The sequence below is a fragment of the Miniopterus natalensis genome, chromosome 8, assembly GCF_054644295.1.
Source record: "Miniopterus natalensis isolate mMinNat1 chromosome 8, mMinNat1.hap1, whole genome shotgun sequence".
Lineage (NCBI taxonomy): Eukaryota > Metazoa > Chordata > Mammalia > Chiroptera > Miniopteridae > Miniopterus > Miniopterus natalensis.
Genome location: NC_142088.1, coordinates 52,262,493 through 52,288,140, shown reverse-complemented (window position 1 = coordinate 52,288,140; position 25,648 = coordinate 52,262,493). Strand labels below are relative to the sequence as shown.

General features: G+C 38.6%; 1 protein-coding gene across 1 annotated transcript in view; it reads left to right on the top strand.

Moving 5' to 3' along the window:
- Positions 1–25,648, top strand: part of GPD2 (glycerol-3-phosphate dehydrogenase 2) — a 99,748-nt gene that overhangs the window by 50,718 nt on the left and 23,382 nt on the right. Inside the window, exons 6-8 of the mRNA XM_016198249.2 lie at positions 12,522–12,686; positions 13,520–13,664; positions 21,521–21,714. Coding sequence (XP_016053735.1) covers positions 12,522–12,686; positions 13,520–13,664; positions 21,521–21,714 — 504 coding nt within the window. The remainder of the gene's footprint in view (positions 1–12,521; positions 12,687–13,519; positions 13,665–21,520; positions 21,715–25,648) is intronic.

Genomic DNA, 25,648 nt, shown 5'->3' with positions numbered 1-25,648 from the left:
AGCCTGCTATCTATCTTTGAGTCTCTCTCTATTTTGCTTGTTAGTTCATTTTGTTCATTAGCTTCCACATATCAGTGAAATCATATGATACCTGTCTTTCTCTGACTGGCTTATTTCACTTAGTTTAATGCTCTTCAGGTCCATCCAAGCTGCCGCAAAGGGTAAGATTTCCTTCTTTTTTATGGCCAAGTAGAATTCCATTGTGTAAATGTACCATAGGTTTTTTTATTCACTCATCTGCTGATGGACACTTGGGTTGATTCCAAATCTTGGCAATTGTAAATAACGCAGCAATGAACATAGGGGTACATAAGTTCTTTCAAATTAGTGTTTTTGGTTTCTTCGGCAATATTTCCAGAAATGGAATTGCTGGGTCACAAGTCAATTCTATTTTTAATTTTTTGAGGTAACTCCACACTATTTCCCATAGTGACTGCACTAGTCTGCATTCCCACCAACAGTACCAAGGGTTCCCTTTTCTCCACATCCTTACCAACACTTGTTTGTTGATTTATTGATGGTAGACATTCTGACAGGTGTGAGGTGATATCTCATTGTGGTTCTAATTTGGACTTCTCTGATGATTAGTGACATTGAGCATTATTTCATATGTCTATTGGCCATCTGTATTTCCTCTTTGGAGAAGTTTCTATTCTAGTTCTTTGCTCATTTTTTAATTGAATTGTTTGTCATCCTGGTGTTGAGTTGTATAAGTTCTTTATAAATTTTGGATATTAATCCCTTTTCAGATGTATCATTGGCCAGTATGTTCTTCTAGTCAGTGGGTTGTCTTTTCATTTTGTTGATGGTTTCCTTAGCTGTACAAAAACTTTTTAGTTTGATGTAGTCCCATTTGTTTATTTTTTCTTCTGTTTCCCTTGCCTGAGGAGGTATATTAGAAAAAATATTGCTATGCAAAATGTCTGAGATTTTGCTGCCTATGTTTTCTTTTAGGATTTTTATGGTTTTGAGTCTAACATTTTAAGTTTTTAATCCATTTTGAGTTTATTTTCCTGTATGTTGTAAGAAGGTGGTCTAGTTTCATTTTTTTGCACATATTTGTGCAATTTTTCCAACACCATTTTTTGAATAGACTGTCTTTATCCCATTGTACGGCCTTGCTTCCTTTGTCAAATATTAATTGACCTTAAAGGTATGGATTTATTTCTGGGCTCTCTCTTTTGTTCCATTGGTCTTATGTCTGTTTTTATGCCAGTACCATGCTGTTTTGATCACTATGGCCTTGTAGTGTAGTTTGATATTAGGTAGCATGATTTCTGCAACTTTGTTCTTCCTCAAGATCACTGTGGCTCTTTGGGGTCTTTTGTAGTTCCATATAAATGTTTGGAATATTCTAGTTCTCTGAAATATGCCATTAGTATCTTGATAGGAATTGCATTGAATCTATGGGTTATTTTGGGTACTATGGACATTTTAATGATGCTAATTCTTCCTATCCATGAACATGGTTTATGCTTTCACTTATTCGTATCTTCTTCAGTTTTTTTCTTCAGAGTCTTATAATTTTCCCAGTACAGGTCTTTTACATCTTTGGTTAAATTTATTCCGAAGTATTTTATTATTTTTGGTGCAATTGTAAATGGGATTCTTTTCTTAGTTTTCTTTTCTGGTAGTTCATTATTGGTGTATAAAAATGAAACTAATTTCTGGATATTTATTTTGTATCCTGTTACTTTACTGTTCATTTATCAGTTTTAGTAGTTTTTGGGTGGCATCTTTAGGGTTTTCTATATAGACTATCATGCCATCTGCAAATAATTTATTAATTTTGATGAGAAACAAAACATCAGTTTAGATCAGATGACTCATGATTGTTGTTTAAAAATTCCAGTAGGGCATACCAATTTGAATAACCAAATTAAGATCAGGATTTTGCTTAGTAAATATCAAATTTGAGCAGAAGTGATTGGATGTTATTATAGTTTGAAATATCAGTTAAAGACATATTTGTGAAGTGAGCCTGAAGGTTTTGTTTTGTATTTAGAAAGAATTAAATTCTTACTTTCCTTCCTCTTTTAGAGTTTCAAGCCCCAAATAAAGTTTCACAATACACATAGAGTATGGATTGCTAAGAGATATTATCCTAATAAACTGAGAAATGTTTATGACTTGGATAACAGATTAAAGACTCTCTCAAACAAGAGGAGAGGGAAGGTAAATTAATTAGAAGAAAATTTTCATTAACAATAATAGCTTCATTCTTACAATGGTTCCCAGTTTACAAATACTTCCACGTATACTCTAACTGGATTATTTCAGTGGCTCTAGAAGGTTGGCAGAGGAGTTGGTGTAAACCTTACTTTGTAGATGCAGAAAAGACTGACGGTAAAGGGATGTATCAGTCTGTGGCATTCTATGTCCCGATCTCAGGTGTGCTGAGTCTCCAGGCCCAGTGTTCTCCCCAGGCTGCAGAGAGTGAGCTGGATTTTCATGTTAATGTGATAACACACATTATTTTCTGACAATCAGGACATCGGACCCTGCTCAGACTGATTAGATAACAGTTTGATAAGGTGTGGAATCTTTCTGTGATTAGAGAGAGAAATTTGATAAGATACAGGACTGGCCCTGCAACAGATAAAGGTTCTCAAAAGGCTGCTTCCACTTAGAATTCCCCAGCTGGTCCTTAGCACGCGCTTCCATGTATTTATTATGTAGCGCACACTCGGCATCACCCCTGGGGCAGATTGAGCCGCTCTGGCAGGTTTGTGAAAAGTTGTGTGCATGTACTCACACACAAATGAGAAGGACTGAAAGGTGGTCCTTTTATGAAAGGTGTATTACTTTCATAAAGGCTTCTTCTACTTAGATATAGAAATAGATTCTCAAATTTTCAGTTGGTTTATTTGAAATTTTGTGATTGTAACTTATAAAATTGGTAGAGCAGGAAGGATCCTGAGAGAAGATGAAGTTCCGATCTGTGGCTCGAGCAATGAGGAAACTGAGACACCAGGGCTTGGGACTTGCCCAGGTTGTTAGTTCGAGGCAAAAAAATAATAAATCTAGCTGATGTAAGGAGATAAGTGTTTTTTGACAGGATATTGAGCAACAGGCAGAAATACTGCGAACGCTGAAGACAAAGCTTGAAAAATAAGGGGCCAAAAATGATTTGCAGCAACCAAGGCCACGGCCAAAATCCTGGCCCAGGACCGGAGCATCATTGAAGACTTCAGTGCTGACGACCACACATCGCATCTTGTTCTGCCACCACTGCTGACATTTCTGTTGCTGCTGCTGCTTTGCCTCCACCTTCAGATTGGATTCTCCACACCTGGTTCTCTGGGTCACTAGCTCTAGTTGATGTCTGTGTGGAGAGTGTCCGATTGGTAGTGCCAGGCTAGAGGCCTGTGTTCCCGTGCGCCTGCTTTCTCTCCGGGTAGGGCAGATGGCCTTTCTGCAAGGCTTGTATGATGGGGGCAAGAGGAGTTAGATGCTGGGAAACCAAACCAAACAAACAAACCCCAGATAGATTTGGTTATCTATAACAAAAACACATCCAGTTAGTGACTGAAGGATTAGAACGTGGGTCTTTTGACATTTCCCAATTTATAGCAAGTGTTTGATTTCCTTCATAAAAACTGAAAGAGCAAATGAAGTCACCTAGATTGAGATTTGGTGATGCTAATATTTTGAAACACTCTCTGATCCTGTCAGTACTCTTTTCCTCTGGACGGAAGATGGTTCTCCTGTTTTCCTGTCCTTTGTGTTGGATGCAAAAGAATACCTTGCTTGTCAGTGGCAAAAGGGAAGTGAGAGAGGAGAAACGGAAAGAGCATGCAGCATTCCCGAAGTGCAAAGACAGAGCGCATTGTGACACACTTCGGGAAAAGTCTGCTACATTGATGAGCAATGCATCATTAGATCTAAAGAATCATACATGGCTTTTTTGTTTTTATTTTTTTTAACTGTTTTAGGCAACCATATTTCTTAATTAAGGTGTGAAGTGGTCGTGACTTCCTAGTATTTTTTTTTACCTTTTAATAATAATAGTTAATATTTGTTGAGAACTATTATATTGCAACATATATTGCCTGTCTCACTTATTTCTCACGTTAACTCTGTGTCAATCCCATTACTATTCCCCTTGTAGAGGTGAGTGAAAAAAACCTTAGATGAAGCAACTAGTGTGAGGTTTCACAGTTGGTGGGGATGGGACTTGAACTAAGGCACACACTCCTTTGAAAGAAGCTTGCAAAACTTCCTTTAACGTGAGAGAAACGAAGGTGTGTCTGGAGCAATGTGTTTGGTGATATTTTAGGAAAACTGCAGAGGAAAGAGAAAGGAAACTTGCTCTTGTGTCTCAGAGTCCCGGGGCAGCTGGGCCAATCTGTTTCAATTTTTGCTCCCCACAGTGATACTTAGCTCAATGCCTGGCACATAGTAGGTGTTTAATAAATATTTGTAAAATAAATAAATCTCAAGCATTTGCAGGATAGTTACCTTGGGTTAAGATGCCATGTGTTCCAGACTGTGGTTCTCAATAAAGCAAGACCTTCGCTCTCAAAGCCAGACATTCTAAAATGGCTTATCAGTGACTTTCCTGCATTTCACAAGCAACCAAGAGGGATGACCTGTGTCTTCAGGCCACATGATTGAATGGTCTGCAAAAGAGTCTCTTTAGTGCCTCACGCTTTCTGACTTTTCACCTTCATTTCAGTTCATTATTATCACATTGCTCCTTTTCCCTTAATCTTAAAAGTAGAAAACCCTGTTTTGGGTTTGTGCTAGAGAGAGAATTAATCGCCCTGGGTAGGCATGGGAAGGGAAGGGTCTCCATTGTAAACTGGCGTTGAGAACATTTTTTGCATAGATACGGCTGGTGAATGCCCAGAGCTTCCTGTTGTTTGCAGTTTAATTGTGGTTTCATTTTTGTTCGACTCTAGCTGGGTTTCTAAGTATCTGAAAAGTAGGAAACATACTCTTTATTAGGCTCTTTTAAAACTTTTTCAAGTAAGGAAAGTTGTGAGGGAATAGAAACTTGATGTACTTAAATGTGTCATGTTAGGCAATTCACAATGTTTCGTTTACATGAGGCCAAAGACCACAGATCCATGCTGATTGCTAATTATTTAGATCGTAAATAGCTTATTGGAGAATTTCGGGAGAGATGAAAGAAAAATGAAGGAACAAAAGGCCCACGATAATGAAAAGGATATTGCAAAGAGAAAGGGCTGGGCAGAATTATGATGCAGGTCACATCCTGTGCCTGTATTTAATTGTACCTTTGTATTTAATAATAAAAATGATTACATGCTCAGTGCTAACACGTGTCCCTTCCTGAGAACTGTAGTATGGATAAGTGACAGCAAATTACGTCAATTCATAAACTTTGAATATTATGCTTTTATTTTGAGTTTTCCCAGTCTATACTAGAAGACATTTTCTGGAAAAATGGTACATTAACTCAGGAAGAGTTTTAAACTTAACTCCTAGTAATTATATATAAAATATAGATGAATACTTGAAAAAAATCAGTTTTCCAGCACTTTTTATTCAAATAGAGTTGTGCTAATGCCATAGTTACATTTCTGGTAGTTTATGCTTCATATAAGCTTTGGATATAATTGCAAATTAGCAGTGATTATAGTTTTTAGGAGGTGGTCTTTCTGTTAAGACTTTTTTTGCATTTTCTCAACTTCTTGCTAATCTTGACCACTTTCCCTAACTTCCCTGTCTAAAATATAGCCTGTGCCCCAGGGAGTTGCTACCCCAGCCTCCTATTTTCCCCTCTATTGCCATTATTGCCATTTGTAATAATCTTACTGTTTTATATTATTGGTTGATTTTATCTGTCTTCCCCATTAGAATGTGGCTCCATAGAGCAGAGACCAGGGCAGTCCTATTCTCCCCCCTCAGTGGCTCCCTGGTGCCTAATACCATGCCTGGTTCACAATATGTACTCAGTCAATATTGGTCAAAGGGACCTGCCACTTGCTGTCCTAATCATACATCAAATGCTCGCCTTAACTTTATCACTGACCTTCTTCTTTTGCTTGTGTTTTCAGCAGTATTTATTTTGTGATAGGAGACATCCTGTTTCCATTGTCTGCTGGGTAGCTAGGTAGACAGACAGTAGTCTCTTGGTTCAGTGGAGACCACAGCTATAGTGGGGGTAGGACTGAGGGGTGGGGGACTATTCCTAGAATCTCTAAGCCTTGAGCACATTTCCTTTATTTGACCTGTGATTATGTTCCATATTCATGTACATCAACTCATTCATTTATTTGTTTAACAAATATTTGAATATCTACTAGGTAGCAAATGCTATGGTAGGTACTGTGAAAACAAAATTAATAAGATGCTCTCTGTTCTTTTAGGAACATATTATTAGTATCTAGGTTCCCTAGGTCTGGAGTGACTATTTGAGTGTCTGTTGTAAAGCTGGGTACTAGGACAATCCCTGGTACATTAAAAACATTGAGTACATGTTTGCTCAATTAATGAGTATCCAATACAAATGTTTAGAAAACAGTTTGTACTGTAATAAGTGTATTTATAAAGTGCCACAGAAGCACAGAGGAGAGAAGGCTCTTGGGTCTGATAGGAGTCAGGGAAGATTTCAGGAAGGAAAGATGAAAAGTTGAATAGTTTACCAGGTAGGGTAAAGTAGGGGTAACACGAGCAAAAAGCCAGAGGTGTGAAAGAGCAGAGTTGTATTTGAGGATGGGCACGGGGGTCAGCCTGGAGATCGAAGGTCAGTGGGAGGGAGTGGTGGGCATTGAGGTTGTTGGTATCATTACCAATTCTCTTATTTAAATATCTTATGCACTAAATAGCTCTTGCGGCACAAGTTAATCCCTCACCACCATTATTTTATAGCATTTTCACAGGAAAATGAATTGTTCTAAATAGCCACCTTAGAAAAGTGGTTCTGATGGAACAAGTTTTTCAGTTGGGACTAACTTTATAAGAAAATTGGCTACATTGCTTTTATAAATTATCTATTGCCACAATTCCACACAACAAGCAGCCATTAGTCCTCAGTAGCATAAAAACAATTAGGATTTATTGCTAGTGCATCGAAGTGGTCAAGTTCTTCCGATCTTGCCTGGAGTTGGCTCAGAGATTCTTCTGCTCTCTGCTCAACTTGCACTCAAGTCTGTCAGCTGACGTAGGACAGCCTTGGCTGGAATGAATGGCCGGAGCAACTTGCCACATGCCTCTCATCACCCTCCTGATACCAGCAGGCCAGCCTGGGGATGTCCTTCTCATGGCATTCAAAGAGCCTCCTTTTTCCATTTTTTTCTTACCTCTACTGACATTCTATTGACCAAAACACTTTCACATGGTTGAGTACAGCGTCAGAGTGGGAGAGGACACTGTGAAGACACATGGAAAAGGGCATGCTACAAGGAGGGGCGAAGAATTGGGACAATTTTTGCAATATACTACATAGCCCATAAAGGCTAGTCAAATCACGATTTCCTTATAACTGTAGATCTAATCTAATGTAAGAATGTAGTTTCTTATTTTATTTTTCTGATTTACTTTATAAAACAGCACCTGTCTTGTGGTCTTTATTAATGCCCATTCTCTTTTTAGACATATTGGGCCAAAGTTAGAGGAACCAGAAATGAAGTTGAAGTCTTGAAAGGGATAGTAGCTAGCTATTGAAGATCAGCCATTACATTCACTTTAGAATTTCAGAGGTGCCAACCCACCCAACTCCTCCCGTTTACAGGACACTGAAGCCCAGAGAAGTATCAAAACGTGTGACCCAGCCATTCCAAGTCCAGAGCCATTCACCAATATATCTTCTGAGGTGCATTCTTTTTTTCTTTTTTTTTTAAAATATATATATCTTTATTGATTTCAGAGAGAGAAAAGGAGAGGGAGAGAGGGAGATAGAAACATCAATGATGAGAGAGTCATTGATCGGTTGCAGCCCACAACCCGGGCATGTGCCCTGACCGGGAATCGAACCCTGATCACCTGGATCCTAGGTCGACGCTCAACCGCTGAGCCACGCCCGCCGGGCATGAGGTTCATTCTTCCTAAACGGTTTCACGTGTCTCCCGGAGCCCCACAATTACCCACACAAATGCTCACTTTTATAAATCATTTACTTTTGGAAATGCATAGTTGTCACAATTTGCCCTGAAATAGGTGCTCATTTTGAGTTTTCCTTTTTAAGCTTATTCATCATATGTACTTAAACCAGAATTTAGTAATCTCTTTGCGTACACACACACACACACACACACCTTTTTACTCTGCCTCTATCTGCACTCTCCCCGTTAGGGAAATTTTAAATATAGTGATTATATGAAATCAGCTTGAGTTTGGTAGATTATTAGCCTTCGATGATCTTTGCCTGACTGCTAAGGAGAATCTGCTTGAGAGGTCACTGTGACACTGTCCGTTTGAGACAGAAATGGGATTAAATCTTTAGGGAAGTATTCTTTCTCTCACACATCCCTTTTCCCCCTTCTAGAAGTCGGGGCAGGGCACAGGGAGATGGCAGGAAATATTCTCAGCATTTCAACAGTGGCAATTTTAATTGATGATGAATTTACAGGCAGGTGTTATTTTAATCAAGAACTGCTTTTTCTAACAATTAGGCTTCTGTACGAATTTCTGGGTCCATGTAGTTAGGCCTGTGCACTGTAAATGGCCATTTTAAAGTATGCTGTATTAAAAGAAGATTGTATGTAGAATTTCACAGCGTCGCCGAATTTTAGACCGGAAAGACCATGAAAATGCCAGATAATTTATTACCTAGGGTTTTTTCGTATTTATTCATTCTTCATTCCGTTTACACATTCAATGATTATTTCTCTTTTTTCAGTTGTTTTGCATGTTAACTTAACTGCCAAACTTTTGAAACCCTCTGAGGAGAGCAATATTGCCATGCCTCCAAAATATTTATATTTGAGGCCTATCCTATAATTACATCCTAAAATATTTTTCACTCGAAATCTCTCTCACTAACCTGTGTGTGAGGCCATTGAGGATTAAGGCAAAATCGTTCTCTGCCACCACTGACCTATATTTTGTTCGGTGGGTTGATCAAACATTTTGTTTTTCTAAACAAGGGAAAACAGTTACAGTTCCACCTCTTCTGTGCTTCCTCTCATATGAGCTGTAAGTTCAGAATGTGCACATATGTACGATTTCAAGTGCAAAAGGAGAAGAGTAGGAAACAGATTTTCCACAGTTCCCGTCTGGGTGCTTGTGTAAGTGCCAATGTAAAGCTATTCCCTGATTAGTGAATAGTATCATGTTGCCTGGCTCTGAGGAAACAGATTTGAAAATCCAAACTTAATAAGCAGATCAACTGGGTGGGGGAGGTGAGATTATTGTATCGCATTCCAATGACATGCAGTGTTGTCAAAAACTTTTTTCTCCAGAAATGAAATTACAGGAGGCATGCAGATACCTTGCAAAATGTCAGGAAAAGGGGGCTTGGAGGAATTTAGTTAAGAAGAGTGAAAATATACCACTTATCCCAGGGAGCATACACTGCAAGCATCTGGGCATCTCAGGGTAAAGGGTGAATTTAATGTGGGTAGGGAGGAGGTTTACCGTGAATCCAAGGGGGTAAATGAATTAAGTTGAATGTCTGCAAAGAAGGGAGCTTCTGGGTGGAGGTGTGAGCCCCTAGGCCCAGAGGAAACTCCACTTACTCATCAGTTCTAAGAGCTTATAATAACTGTGTTTGCTTTCCCCTGCAGAGCAAGGGGAAACTTGTGGGTTAAGTCTTGAGGGAATCATACATAACCATTTCTCCTTTCATCCCACTTTGGGTTTAAGTTCAGATTTTGCACATTTCTGGGGTTTCCTGCTCCCCTTAAATTTCTTGCAACCAGCTTATTGATGTCTGAAATTTCTTTAACACCAGGCAAAACATTCCATTCCCAAGTTAGGGATATGACTGTAAATCTATACAGACTATAAAGTTTTATAAAATGAGGAAAAAGTTAAATACATCTTTAAGACTATATATCTAAGACTATAAGGCATCTTAATTATTTATGGGATATGGGTACACTTAACACTTACTGGATGCCTGTTCTGTGCTTGTTGCTAACAAGAAAAAAGAAAGATGAACAGGTATATCTTCCTGACCTCCCATGACTGGGATGAGGGGACATGGCAGCTCATGCAGTAATTACAGCGGGATGTCAGTTCCACGAGACTACAGAGCACCTGGATCCATCTCACCATGTATTTCCTGCATTTGTCACAGTGCCCGGCTCATAACCAAGACTTATTATTTTTTAAGCTGAGGATACATGGATGAACGTAGTATCATAAAGACTATAAAAAAGGGATGTACAAGATGTAATATTGACTCAGGAGAAAGCATGAACAACTTTTCCTTGGAGTGATGCAGAGAAGGGGAGACTTCATGGGGATATGTTTGAACCAGGTCATGAGAGGGATTGTCCAGAGCTTCCACAGTGGTATTGCAGCCAGAAGAATGGGCGTGGGCAAAGGCAAGAAGGTGTGAAATAACACAGGTGTTCAGGGGTTTGCAAATAATTTCAGAGTCCTAGGTAGTGAGAATAATGGGAATAGAATTATGGCAGGTGAGGATCATCCATGAAGGCCCACCACGAATAAGTGACGTTCTTGAGTCAAGTCAAGGCAGGTGCTGCTGGGTAACTGGACAGGTGTGGAAAATAAGGACCAAAGGAACTTGTTTCCACCGCACACTTTTAATTAAAAGAAAGATTTTGTATTTTCAGAACTTAGAGTTTTATTACCAAATGATTGTGCAATAGATGTATCATTTTACAAAGGAATCGATCATTTAATAAATGGGATTTCTGTCTTGTTCCTTTGAATAGTGACTTCATGTGGGATTTAAAATAGTCAATTTACACATGGGTTTCCAGAGACTTGCTCTGTGTGTAAATCAAGGCACATCCGGATGAGTGAGTTTCCCCACAGGCCTTGGATTTTTTGAATGACCCATAGGGTGTTTCACTGTTATGTGCATATATCTACTAGAAAGATTGAATGGGATGGGTACTCTCTTCAGTTTAGATGTGTAATCTCTTTAAAGAGCAGATCTATAGTGGAATTTTTATTTTGTTTCCTTAGACTCTTTGTATGCATTTAACTTTGTGGAACATATTCCAATTTTAAGTAAGGAGCCCTACATTAATAAAAGTTGGTTTCTTAAACTTTACTTTAAATATACCTACTGACTGTTTTAATAACAACATTAAGATCACACTAAGTTGAAACTGATAGAAATGCTACCCTTTTTCCTACATCCTCCTGCTGTTTTCTTTCTTCTACTTTCCTTCCATTAATTTTTAGATGAAATTATGTTTCATTCTGCATGTTGAGGTTTCATGTGTGTTCTTCACTTGATAGAGGATTTAATTTTGAGGGAAAGGTTCTTGGTGGATTGTATTAGCCCAGTGGTTTTAGAATAAGATGTTGGTGGGGAGGGGAGGGGTGGCAGCATCTTCAGTCATTGATTCTCTCTTTATAACTTTGCCCTTTTAGCTGGAACAGATTACCTGTGTTGTGCTTCTGGCCCTGCACAGACTGAATCACAAGGAAGAAACTTTACATAAACCATTTATACTAAATGTTTGGTATGCTGGCAACATAAATCAACAACAATATTCATTACAAATTCATCCCTTTATCAGTATTATCTTGATAGAACTGATCCCAGTGTGTGGGAATTTGAACCCTGCTTCAATACATCTAGCCCTGAGTAATTAATTATTCAGGGCACAGAGAACCTGGCCCCTGCAATGTAGAGTAATTCTTCCTGGTCAGCGTTAACTCCACTGGCAATAATAAATAGAAAAAGTCTCTAGTGATGCCAGTATTTTAAAGTGATTAATCATCTTCCCCCCCCCTTCTCCTCCCCCTTAGTTTTCTTTAACTAGGATTTTTTCAGCAATAAATCTTTAACAATACAGGTAGGAATTGTTCTGTAATTAAATTTTGCCCTGCTTAATTTCTTACCTTTTATGTGCGCGATTAAAAAAATGTTACATGTTAAGGAGCTCTGATCAAATTCAAACCAAGAAAAATCCTTTTAGAGAACACTGAGAGATTCTCTATGGAAGATTAGGCTCTTGATTTTGAATATTAGATAGAGCACATACTCGTAAAAATTGTTAATCAACACCAGTTGGGGTGTCAGATATTCTGAAGTTTTGAATTGCTTCACTTTCGTGCCTACGGGTCGTCTGTATCAGGAAGAGCCTGACATATACATCTGTTCCCAAACTGGGAGAAAAATTACTGAACTGCTTAACTTTCAGATAATTGATACGAGCTCCATAGGAAAGGGATATTTTTCGCCCTTCCTGCCGTGCAAACATACCCTTGCTGAAGCGGCAGGTAAAAGCCTGACTGAGAACGACCGTGTATTTTTAAACCATGCCCGCCAGAGCGGACGGGGCATCATGTGTAGCCTGGGTGACAGGGACAGACGTGACGTATCTGTCCTGACACACGCCTGCACCGCCAGCCTGCGGCGCGAGGTGACCCCTGCCCCCCTCTGGCGCTTTTCCCCGCTGCAGGACAGCACAACGACGCGCGGATGAACCTCGCCATTGCTCTCACTGCGGCCCGGTACGGCGCCGCCACGGCCAACTACATGGAGGTGCTGAGCTTGCTGAAGAGGACGGACCCGCACACCGGCCGGGAGCGCGTGAGCGGCGCGCGGTGCAGGGACGTGCTCACCGGTAGGCCGAGCCGCGGCGGGGCGGGGCGGGCCCTGAGCGTCCTGCCTTTCCCTGTGGCCGAGTTACCACCTTTCTGTCACTTCTCTTTTTCCTTAAGCCAGGTTTCAGAGTCGTCTTAACTGTATTCCTTATTGTCCACGGTGACTGGTTTAACATGCAAATTTTCCCTCCCGGGGCCTGTCAGTTTCCCCCTGATAACGATGATAATAATAATAATAATAAATGCAATAATAATAAATGCCCGCAGAATTCCCACAGCTCTGAATGCATTTCGTTTTCTTTACAGAAACATGTTATTAATAAAATGAAATAAATGCACCAGTTTTCAAAGCGTCATTTACGTGACAAAAGCAGTGCATTTACACATCGTTAAAGTCAATCACTTCACTCTGGTTAAATTTTCCTCTTGTCCTGAATCTGTGGCCATGTAGGCACAGTTTCAAAATTGCATTTTTTTTTTTTTTTTTTAAATACAGCCCCGTGAGATATATTGTCTCTCGGCAGCACTGTTTACACCTTTGAGTTGTAAAGAGAAAGCAGCTTATTCCTCATCACCCTTTCTTCCTGTTGACACCGACGCTGGGCGCTTTGCGGAACCGCCGGGAGCTGCGCTGACGTGGCTGCCTTCTCCCCGCAGTCTGGACTTGGTTTTGGAAAATGACTCGAGTGCGAGCCTTTTGTGTGGCTTTTCAGTAACTCTGGCCGCTCGTGTCACTCAGTGTGCTTACGGTATTCTTCGCCATAGGTTAAGTTAATAGATGAATTAGTAAGCCAGGGCGTTGGCGAGCAGAGGAACAAACGGGCTGTGTGACTGACGCCGCTTTCTCTTGCAGGGCAGGAATTTGACGTGAGAGCCAAATGTGTGATCAACGCCACGGGACCCTTCACAGACACCGTGCGCCAGATGGACGACAAGAACGCGGCGGCCATCTGCCAGCCGAGCGCGGGGGTGCACATTGTGATGCCCGGGTACTACAGGTGAGGCCCGCCCGGGGTGCACATGGTGATGCCCGGGTACTACAGGTGAGGCCCGCCCGGGGTGCACATGGTGATGCCCGGGTACTACAGGTGAGGCCCGCCCGGGGTGCACATGGTGATGCCCGGGCACTCCAGGTGAGGGCCGCCCGGGGGTGCACATGGTGATGCCCGGGCACTCCAGGTGAGGCCCGCCCGGGGTGCACATGGTGATGCCCGGGCACTCCAGGTGAGGCCCGCCCGGGGTGCACATGGTGATGCCCGGGCACTCCAGGTGAGGCCCGCCCGGGGTGCACATGGTGATGCCCGGGCACTCCAGGTGAGGCCCGCCCGGGGTGCACATGGTGATGCCCGGGCACTCCAGGTGAGGCCCGCCCGGGGTGCACATGGTGATGCCCGGGCACTCCAGGTGAGGCCCGCCCGGGGTGCACATGGTGATGCCCGGGCACTCCAGGTGAGGCCCGCCCGGGGTGCACATGGTGATGCCCGGGCACTCCAGGTGAGGCCCGCCCGGGGTGCACTTGGTGATGCCCGGGTACTCCAGGTGAGGCCCGCCCGGGGCGCGGGAGCCGGGCCGCGGGCCTTGGTATGTGCTCTCCCAGCTCACCTTCCTAATATCAAAGGAGGAGAGAGATTTCTAATCGCTGTGTTGTACACTGGAAACTAATGTAATAGTGTATGCCAGCTATAATTAAAAAATAAACTAAAAAAGGAGGAGAAATAAGTAAAGGAACTCAGCCAAAACACAAACTACAATTTCTCAGCTTTTATGGCGATACTCCTTTCTAGGAGTTCATGATTTGGGATCCATTTTTGTACTTTCATCGGTGTACTCATTTTGAGAGAGTAAGCCTTAGTTTTTGAATTTTTATTTTTATTAAAACATTAAAATTTAATTTTGCAAAAATTTCCATAAAGGACATTTTAATTTATGAAAATGTTAATTTTATAAAACAACCAAATTTTCTTATGAAGAATTTGAGAATAAGGACCACTCAGGTATTTTAATGTTTATAACTTTGAAATATATTTTGAAAAATATTATGGCAAGTAAAAATCAGATGTCATTTCTAATTTATCATAGTAACAAAGATAATCAGAAACTGAGAAGTGGTTAGGGATCGAGATGAGATAAAAATATCTATTAATTGAAAACAGTTTAAGTTTGGTGAGGAGCATATTAAAATATTCTATTTTTGTACATGTTTGAAATTTTAACTAAATTAAAAAAGAAACATTCAATGGCTCTAGCTAAGAAATTAACAAAGATCACCCCAACGTAGATTTTAAGACATCTGTGGAAAAAATTCATGTGACCATGCTGAGTATGGAACATATATATCATTTTTATTTTCATATGTGGGGTAAATCTAGTTGGCAAACCAATAATTCTGTTTGAAATAATAATTTATGCTTAAGATATTTCTTATGACATTATTTGTAGCTGAGAAATATTAGAAACTACTTTAGTTCCTAACCTTAGGAGAATAGACAAGTAAAGTATCATATATCTGAAAAAGGGAATATTACATAGTCATTAAAATTATTATAATTTTAATGTCCTCAGAAAACACTAATGATCCAGACAATCTAAACAATGTTAATTTAGGATGAAAGACACAAGATTATATCTGCAATATAATCTAAATATTATATAAATATATAAAGAAAAGACTAAAAGGAAATATGTTAAATGTTTAAATAATGATTGTCTCTAGGTAATGTGATTTTGGGTTAAAAGTGGTAATTTCTAGGTTATGTGTTTAGGATGAGAGGTATATCTTCCATATTTTAATAATTTTCCATAAAGGACATATAAATCTTTTAATATTTGATAAAATGGATGTACATACACATCTATGATATTTTGTTTAGTATCTGCATTCTCCTAGAATGCTATCTTGCTATATAATAGATGATGATGCCTAGTTAACAGTTTTCTAGTAACTAAATATTCCTGAAGAGAGTCAAAGATACACCTAATTTATATGAAATACACTTCTACTATGAAAAAATATTACACTTCTATCAAGAAAAATATTAAAGATAATTTCTTTTCTTTTTTTTAACGTTTTTATTGATTTCAGAGAGAAGAAGGGAGAGGGAGAGAGATAGAAACATCAATAATGAGAGAGTCATTGATTGGCTGCCTCCTGCACGTCCCCAACTGGGGATGGAGCCCGCAACCCAGGCATGTGCCCTGACTGGGAAGCAAACCTCCATTTCCTGGATCATAGGTTGATGCTCAACTGCTGATCCACACCAGCCAGGCTAAAGAGAATTTATTATCCACCAACTTCCAAGGTTTTGTTCTCATTTTCTAAATGTCTACATGTAGTTGGTTGATAGTTGTTAGTATTTTTACTTAGAATTGGAGAAACTAAGGTGCTTCCATTCTTAATAATAAAAATTTTATGCAGTGGTACTTAATAGAGTTTTAAAAACTGCTAACCACAAGTTTAGTTCAAATGAAAGGGCAAGAAGTAAATATATATAAATGTTGTGTTTCTTGTATATAGAGAAGTTTTCAACAATAGTTATTTACATTTATCTTGTATTGGATTAAAAATATGCAAGGCCAGCTAGTTTATAAGGTTTTTTTTAAGGGGGGAGAGTTGTTTTTTAACATCTCTTAGTGTACAGATATAACACCTAAACTATAGACACACATTATAATCCTTATATTTGTTTAGATCTTAGCAGATTCCATACATTTTCCTGTGTATTGTATTTTGTGTTTTCTTCACTACTGTCTCATGATTTCTGAGGAAACTTATTATCCCTTATGTTACTTCTGCCACTTGATAATGACATCATTTGGGATAAGCCAGTTTATACAGTGCACCTTAGTTTGCCTATTATTAAAATGGGAAGACATTCTGCTCTTTCAGGGTGCAGAGACAAGAGTAAGTTTTGAGGTGATATCCTGGTGTAGGACTTCCTGGATTTGCTCCTCACTTCACTTCTTGCTAACTTTGTGACCTTGGCAGGCTGCTTTCAGCTTCTGGTTCCTCATCTCATGATAGTACCTAATTTGTGTATGTTTTGTCAGTGACCCTTAGATCACTTTTTCTTTTGTTGACCGCTATATCCCCATTTCCTGGCACAATGCCTGGCACATGTGATCAGTAAATATTTTTTAGTGAATTCTACTAACATTATTTTGTTGTTAACTTGCCCAAATTGAGACTATTGCTTCTTTTTAAAATTGAAATTTTTATAACACCTAGCAGGGAATTTTTAAGTATAGAGAAGTTAAAACAGGAAAACAAAATACGATTCTTCATTTTACTGCTCAGATAACTCCTATAATAGGCAAAAGTAAATAAAAATAATCACTGTAGAGAAATAGGCATGGCTCAGCAGTTGAGCATCGACCTAGCATCCAGGAGATGGAGGTTCAATTTGTGGTCAGGGCACATGCCAGGGTGGCCGGTTCAATCCCCAGTTGGGGGCATGCAGGAGGCAGCTGATCAATGACTTTCTCTCATCACTGATGTTTCTCTCTCTCTCCCTTTCCCTCCCTCTCTGAAATCAATAAAGATATATTTTTTAAAAAAAGAAATAGAAAGATGCAAAATGAAAAGGGAATGCCTCCCTCTTCTTCCTCATGCTCCCCCCTCATCCCCCACCTCAGTTCTTCTCTGGTAATCAGTAACACTTCCTTCTGATCCCTTTTAGAAAATGCATGTTTATGCTTGCACAAATGTATATCCGTTTAAAAGTTTTACATGAAAGAGGTCTTGTTACACCTGTTGTTCTGTACTATGTTTTTATAATATGCTAATAATAGAGTAGATAGGTGTTTTTAAAGAAATATAAATACATACCAGCTGCATGTAATATTTTCAAAACAAAATGCCTTTCTTTATCCTAAAAATCTGGCGTTCACTTTGGGCCCCCAAACCATAAATCATGAAAGTGTTAGTCATAGCTGGGTCTGTCTCAGTCTCACTGATGCAGTAAGTGATCTCATGCTACTTCGGGATAAATGAACATCTTTATGTTTAGTTAGCACTTTGAATTACAAGTACTACACAGTCTACTGGAAACCTTGGGGAAGTGGTCAGCAGCCCAGTTGCTGTCCCGGCTCTGTTGCAGATGAGCCTCTTGGTTTGGGATTGCAATTTGGATTAAGGGCTTGTTCCCTTTTGGCATGGACCTTGAGCAGCTATAGTTCTGGCATCCCAGAGGAAAGATTTGCTCTCCATATCAAGTCATTCTCTTGAGTGAGGTGAAGAGATCTCCTAAGGAAACACCTCTCTGGGTTCATCAATCAATCAATCACACTCTGCAATCATAATGCAAGGCTTTAACTGTAGGGCCTTAGGGATGGTTAGATCATCCGGGGCTGCCCTATAAACTGCCTGATCATAACTTAAGACCTACATTTCAGCTAGAACCCGATCAGTTTGGAAATGCAGTGAGTTTAGTAGCTACTGACTCGTAATGTGTAGGCTGCTAAATGGAGAGGAAGGATCATGTGTGAATCTATCTTGTTGGGCTGTTTTCAGAGTATCTTTATGGCATTTATTAAGCTTGTTATGACCCTAACATTCCACATGTGGAATTCTCTTGTGCCATGGTGACAGCTTTTTAAAAATTATTATTTTAATTTCAGAAAACCCAACACAGAGAAATCATTTATTTTTAAAGGTACTGTTTAGTTTATTTAAGAACAGATCTGGAGTTGCGGCTATGCTCTTACAAAAGCAGCGACAATACACCAAATGGCTGAAATGCGTGAAAAATCATCTCCTTCTTCTAGCCTACAGATGCTTTTTCCACTCACGAGGGGTCAATTTTTTTTTTTCTAGAATGTGTATGCATACCGTTAGCTCTACCACTGATTGCTAAGTAATTAACAATAAATTTATTTCAGTTTAAATAAAAGTACTTCAAGAAGGCAATGGTCTGCATGAGAAAACTGTTCATCACATTTAATCCTACACATACATAAACTAGCAGGAAGCCTTTTTGCTCCTGATGTCAAGTGAATCATACATATTGAAAAAGACCTATGCCTCACTCTATTGTATGTCACCATAGTTGATATCCATTTTCGAACTTTACTGTAACCGTGCAGAATTAATTCTTTGTAAGAAAACAAACTTTTCCCTAAGGGAAAGTATGAATTAGGTAATTTAGAACTGATGAAAGGTATTTCCAAATGGATTCTTAAATTTTTATACCAGACATTAATAGCTTTGTCTTCCCTCTGTGCTTGTTAATTTTATGTTTGACACATATGTCTTCACTTAAGCAGTTGATTCTCTACAGGTTCCAGTTACGTGTGTTGGTAACCATCACCTTCACCCTTTAAACTACTTTTATTGCATTGAAAGGTTTTAAAGGATTCAGTAGTTACGCTTTTCTAACAGCATTTCATGTCTAGGTTGCTGAATATTATAATTTTATGCTGAAGTTGATGAGATTTATTGAATTATTTAGGCATATTATTGATATCTGGTCCATAAAATTGATCATATATAAGATATACCAGCATATAATTTGTTGGAATATGGAATTTATTTTTTTGTTTCAATATAGTACTACTTATCAGATTGAAAGTTTGAACTCGAAATGAGTTAATTTCTGATCCCAAAGTGACTGATTTAATCTAAGAGCATATTAACCCAGGATCAAATTAGGTGCTTACAAAACACATAATTAACTAGTTTCTTTTAAGACTTTTAGAGTCTTATGACAAAGACAAAGGAAAAATATATAGTCATACAGAGACTGCAAATACTCTATACTTATAGTTTTCAATATATAAAAATGAAAGTAAAAATGTGTTCTTTAAGTAACCCTGAGGGTGGATGAAATTGTAGCTGAAGGTTTAAATGACTGACATACTTCTGTGGCGCTTTCTGTATGCACAAAGTAGGACTGTGGCCCACTCTCTCCTGTGTCTTTCAAGCAGCCTTCAGACAGGAATTTCTTTCTCCAAAGGCTGTGTAGACATGGCAGGCATTTCACAAGACTGATGGGTTTTGCAAAGAAAGACTAGTAATCCTTGTGGTTTAAATAAAGAAAACACATTAGCTAAGCTAACTATAGATTTTCTTTTCATAAAACAATTTTTTAAATTGATTTTAGAGAGAGGAATGGAGAGAGTGAGAGAGAGAAACATAGATGTGAGAGAGAAACAGCGATCGGTTGTTTCCTGCATGTGCCTTGACTGGGGATTGAACCCTCAACCTGGGTATGTGCCCTGACTGGGAATCGAACCTGACACCTTTTGGTGCAACCAACTGTGCCACACCGACCAGGGCAAAACAATTATTTTTGATTTGCTCTTAACAGTTGTTAGATTCTAATCTTTATACATGTGAATCAATCTGGGTTAAAAACATTTTTTTGAGGGAATGATAAACATAAAAAGTTGACTATAAGCCCTTTTAAGTTTGTGAGTATAAGAGGGATTTCTTGAAATTTATTTGAACCAAATAGAATTGTGTTTCCTATTGCAGAAGTTGCAGAAGTACTGTTAACCCTAGCTTGCTTTGAGAATTTAGTCAAATAGAAACAGCCATCTGAATATTTGTAGTGTTCTATTTGAATATGACACTTTCAGATTCCTCCCACTCCTTTAACAACTTCTCCAAATTTCTTTGAATGGTTAATGAATACATTAAAACAACAGTTTCTAATGATTTAATAACACAATGGACAGGTTTTGTTAATTTTTTTTTACAGTTGCTTGTTCTTTGAAGTGTGTTTTATAATTTGGTTTTAGAGTATTAAGTACATGTTAGTGAAAATTCTTGATTAATATTTTGGAAGATTTTATATAATCTGTCGGAAGAGGAATTCTTGAACCTTGATTTAATAGCGTAATACACCAGTGTCTTCTGTCTGCTTAAAGATTTTCATTGTATTCTCCTTTTTGACCTTATCCTAGTACATTGTTATTTAGGTAGAAGTAGAAAACTGAGCCTTTTTCTTGTGGATGTACTTCTTGAGATTTTTGTAAAATTGAAATAAAGTAAGAAATCTCATATCTGGTGAAGTGGTACCAGTTCATCTAGGCATAAAGGAGTCAAGAACTTTTTGATTACATTTTAGTTTCTAGAAAGTTAGACCCTTCACTTTTCTCATGTGCTTCTGAGACCTTCTACTAAAAGATGTGCCAAATGTCAAATGTCCCAGGAAAATACTTTTCATAGGCTTGAAAAAAGGTTGAAGATCTATCTTTAATTGACCATCATAAAAAAAATTATAGACATTTATCTCGCTGACATTATCTGATGTGAATGGTCGGAGGAATATAAAAGCCCAAACCATTGTAGGTTGAAGTCCACTTCCATAATTAGCCTTGCATTTCTGAGACGGGAGGGCTGGTTCTGCTGTGGAATATTATCATTTTCACGCTTGTTCCATCCTTTTTTGTTATCAAAGTTGCTTTTTAAAATTTATTAATTTATAAATTTTAGGATATGTTTTTTATTGATTTTTTTTTTTTAGAGAGGGGAAGGGAGAGAGACAGAAGACAGAGAGAGACAGAAAGAGAGAGAAACTGTTTCAATGTGAGAGACAAACATTGTTTGGTTGTGTCCCATATGTGCCCTGACAGGGGATCGAACCTGCAACCTTGGTATGTGCCCTGGTGCCCTTACGGGGAATCGAACCCACAACCTTTTGGTGTATGGGTTAACGCTCCAACCAGTTGAGCCTCCCAGCCAGGGCCAATTTTCTTTTTTAAAGGAAGTTTTAGATTAGGTTAGTGACTGTAAAAGTAACAGCTCATGTTTTTCTTGTTTGTTTATATGAGAATTGGTGAATGAAATAGATTGTAGATTAAGATTAAATTTTTGCTAATTTCAAAAATAAAAAATTTTTTTTTTTAATCTCAGCCCAGAGAGCATGGGACTTCTTGACCCAGCGACCAGTGATGGGCGAGTTATTTTCTTCTTACCTTGGCAGAAGATGACTATAGCTGGCACTACCGACACGCCAACCGATATTACAAACCATCCGATTCCTTCGGAAGAAGACATCAACTTCATTTTGAATGAAGTGCGTAACTACCTGAGTTGTGATGTTGAAGGTAATGTATAAATAAATTCCTTTAAGCTTGTCTTCTCTCTTTCGTAAAAACTTCCCAACCCAAACCATTCCAGCCCTCTCTAGGTAACTGCCACATCTCCAGCCTGACTCAGGTTCACGCCTGCCTGCTCGAATCCTCTGTGCTCACCACTTCTCCCAGATTTTTGAGGACTGAATTACAACAAAATGGAAAGAAGTTGCTTTTCTTTTCCTTCTACTTTCTGCGTCCACATGAAACTTATACATTCCTTTTCTGATCATTTTTAATGGCATGATTGGCATGCCATACGTGAGCTCTAAACATGCCTGCTCTTCGAGAACAGTATGAAATGTTTGCATGGCTATTTAATTTCTAGAGCTTGGGAAGGTCTGATTTACAGATATAGGGTATTCATAGGAAATAATTAGAGAAATGAGAGCATAAAGGTATATTCTAAGAAGCTTAATGAGCTGTTACTATGTGGAAAGTAGAGTGTTGACAGTGGATTTAGCTAAGAAGGGTAAGTATGTTTGCTTGAATTGAAAAAGCCAAACTTTACTTCTTTCCAAACCTGGACATACTTTCATTTAACTTGGATGTCATAACATTTTCTCCAATGAACATATATAGTGATTTTTTAATAAAAATCCAGGCTAATTTCAGAAGATTCCAAACATTATCTCTCAGTATTTCGTCTCAGTTAATAGCCTCATCATCCATCTAGCCACCCAAGCTAGAATGGCATGCTTATCTTTGGCGAACCTTCCCTTTCCACATCCAGGCCGATTTCTCTCAGTGCTCACTCCTTAAATCCCCTTTCACTTTACTGCCCTGGTTCACACCTGTCATTTCTCACTTAAACAATTGGCCCTCTAACTGGCTCCCATTTGTCAGGCCCCTGTCCCCACCCAGGCTGATCTTTCCATCAGAACTGTCTTTCTAAAACTCAATTCTGATCATCACTTCCCTGAGCTAAAATATCCCTGGGATGTCTCCCCACTGGATTTTGGAAAAGTTCTAAACTATCTTGCATGGGATCTAAGGCTTTTCACAATTTGTCTTTGCAGGTTTATATTCAACTACTCTACTTCTGTGCATTCTGTGATCTAATCATATTGTATTATTTATCATATCCAAACCAGGTCATGCATTTTTAAATCATTTTTAAGCCTCCTCCCTGTTTACACTGAAGCCTTGCTCTGGGATGTCTTTTCCCCCACCTTTTCATCTTGGCTTTTAACCTTTGTACTCCCTTAGAAGGTTGGTGTAATATATCATATTATATTATAGGTAATAATCTGAGATATATTTTCACTTGGAGATCCTTGAGGGTAAGGATTCTTTATTCAGCTACAAAGCTTGCTGTCTCTCTGGTATGCCACTCATGATTGTTTTGAATTAAAATGAATTAGTAATAGGTATTTTCAGGGTTTTTGATGCTGTTAGCAGTTTGGAAATCTTTCCATATCAAGGTAGAAAGTTTAAGATTTTTGAAAAATAGTCTGTATCTATTTATATCTTCTGTAATGTTGGCTTCAGTGGAAAACATGCTAAGACAATTTTTGCCTTGATGTGATTCACCAGCATCTATGGATCTTTTTTTCCTAGAGGATTTTTTCATTGTGTTATCACATATTTACAAACAAACAAAACAAACAAACCACTTTAAAAAATGGTTCAGGTCACTCTCCTAGTTTAATCGATTGATCCATATTTTACAGTTTTAGTTTCTTTTAATTTCAAGTAATGGGTTTCATTGAGTAGAGTCTCTTTGGATATCTATAATAATAGTATAAATATATTGAATACATGTCATTGAAATCTGTGTGGCTAATACTTATGTTCACACACAGTTATCTGGAAAATAATCATACTTTGTTTAATATCCATATTTAAACATTCAATGTGCATTGAAATTGTAGCTTGATAATCTTTTTTTTCCTTTTGCAATCTAGAAGGAGCTTCCTCTGGGTATGATTGTATTTTAATATATTGATTATTGTTAATGAATTCTGCTTCATTTCAAATTTACCTGGGTAGAACATGTAAAAAGTAGGTTCATATCTTGGCCCTACAAGCAGGAAGTTTGATTGTTGGAGCAAGAAATAAAATTAATTCAAGAGCAGAGAGCTCTATGTTGACAGTTTCCAAATTCTTAAAGTTCAAATGCAGTAACGATGAGAAATCTAACTGCTTATACGTGCTGAAAGGCTGGATGTTCGGGAAACAGATTTGGTTCCAAGAAGCCACCATGCCCATAACATAGGTGGGGATTTCCACCAGTGAAATAAGCTTTGAGCTGTAACAGGGACTGAATCCTGCACCCTTCTCTTTTATTCTGCCTATAAATAAATGGGAGACTTTTGCAATACCTGGTGGGACCTGGTTGATCTATAAAGCTTATTTCAGTTAACATACCTTTTGATAGTCAGAGAATTGGTGAAACAAATAGTTTTTGTCAATTCTGATTTTTTTTATAAAAGTGGTTGATTGAAATTAATAACTAAACACTGTAAATCAAGCCTTTCTCCTGGTGGTCTGGGAACTCTTGAGACTAAGAGTTCTCCAAATAGTGAATATTGGGGTAAAAGGGAGATCTTTCATATGCTTCATTCATTTTCTTGGGCCCCCATCTGTCACACCTTCCTACTTATAAACGTACCTTTTAAACAATTAACAATGAATGATTCTTTACAGGTCCTTTTCATTTTTATATCTAATTGACTGAGAGCCTTGTATTTGAGGAATTATCCTCTGTCTTGGTAGAGTGTCAGCGGAAGGATGCCTATATCTTAAAGTGAAGACATTCAAATTTGTATTTTTTCCAAGGAATTTCTCTTTTATACTGATGAAATGTGAGAGAAAACTCAGCTTCAGGCACCATTGAGTTATTTGATTACATGCTGTTGCTATATTTTAATCTTTCCATTTGTGTACAATGGGTAACACATATTTTATTTTTTAAAAGTAGTTTATTGATTTTTAGGGAGAGAGGAAGGGAGAGAGAGAGAGAGAAACATCAATGTGAGAGCAAAACATCAGTCAGCTTCTTCCTGCATGCCCCCGACCAGGGATCAAGCCTGCAACCTAGGGCATGTGCCCTGACTGGGAATTGAACCGGCAGCCCCTTGGTTCACGAATGATGCTCAGCCAACTGGGCCACACTGGCCAGGGCCATGCTTTATTTTTTAAAAGTCTACCATTATTAAGTACTGTTTTTGCTAGACACTCTGCTAATCATATTGCCTATATTATCTCTTTGATTCCTCAGAGCAACCTTATGAGGTCCATTTTAATTCCCACTTTGCAGATGATGAGGCTGAGTCCCAGAAGCCTTAAGTTTCTTGCCAATAAGTCTTTTGTGTTGGAGCCATGATGTGAGTACAAGTCAGTCTGGCTTCCATACTTGTGCTTCTGAAAACTGTACAGTGCTCTAACTGGTAGTTTCGGGTTTCAGGATGTGATGTTCTATTTACTAGGGAGTGGATTAAGTCTCTCAATTTGTTTTATTGAGCTGCTAGGCACCCTCACAATGATAGCAACCTTTGCTCTCAACTGGCCTTATTTCATGTTTCCTAACCATTGGGCCAAGCAGTCTTCTCTACATATTCAAAATTTAAAAAGTTTGATTTAGATCCTAGAGCAATAATCATTTTTAAAGGATTTATTAAATGGATGAATAGTAAAATTCTGACAACAGTTTCTGAGCCTCCCCAAATGGCTATATCCTTAAGAAAAAAAAAAAGTGTCAAATCTTAACACTCCATGCTGTTCGCAGCAGCTGCCACACTTCTGCAAAATGCGTTGGAACAATTCTGAAAAGCATTTTGCCTGCTGGGAATAAGACTATGTCTTCTTTTACGATTTAGAAAGCTTTCCATTCACAGGCTGAATTTTCTAGATTACTTGTTTGTTCTTTTCTGAAACGCATGGGTAATTGATAGTTGTGCGGTGC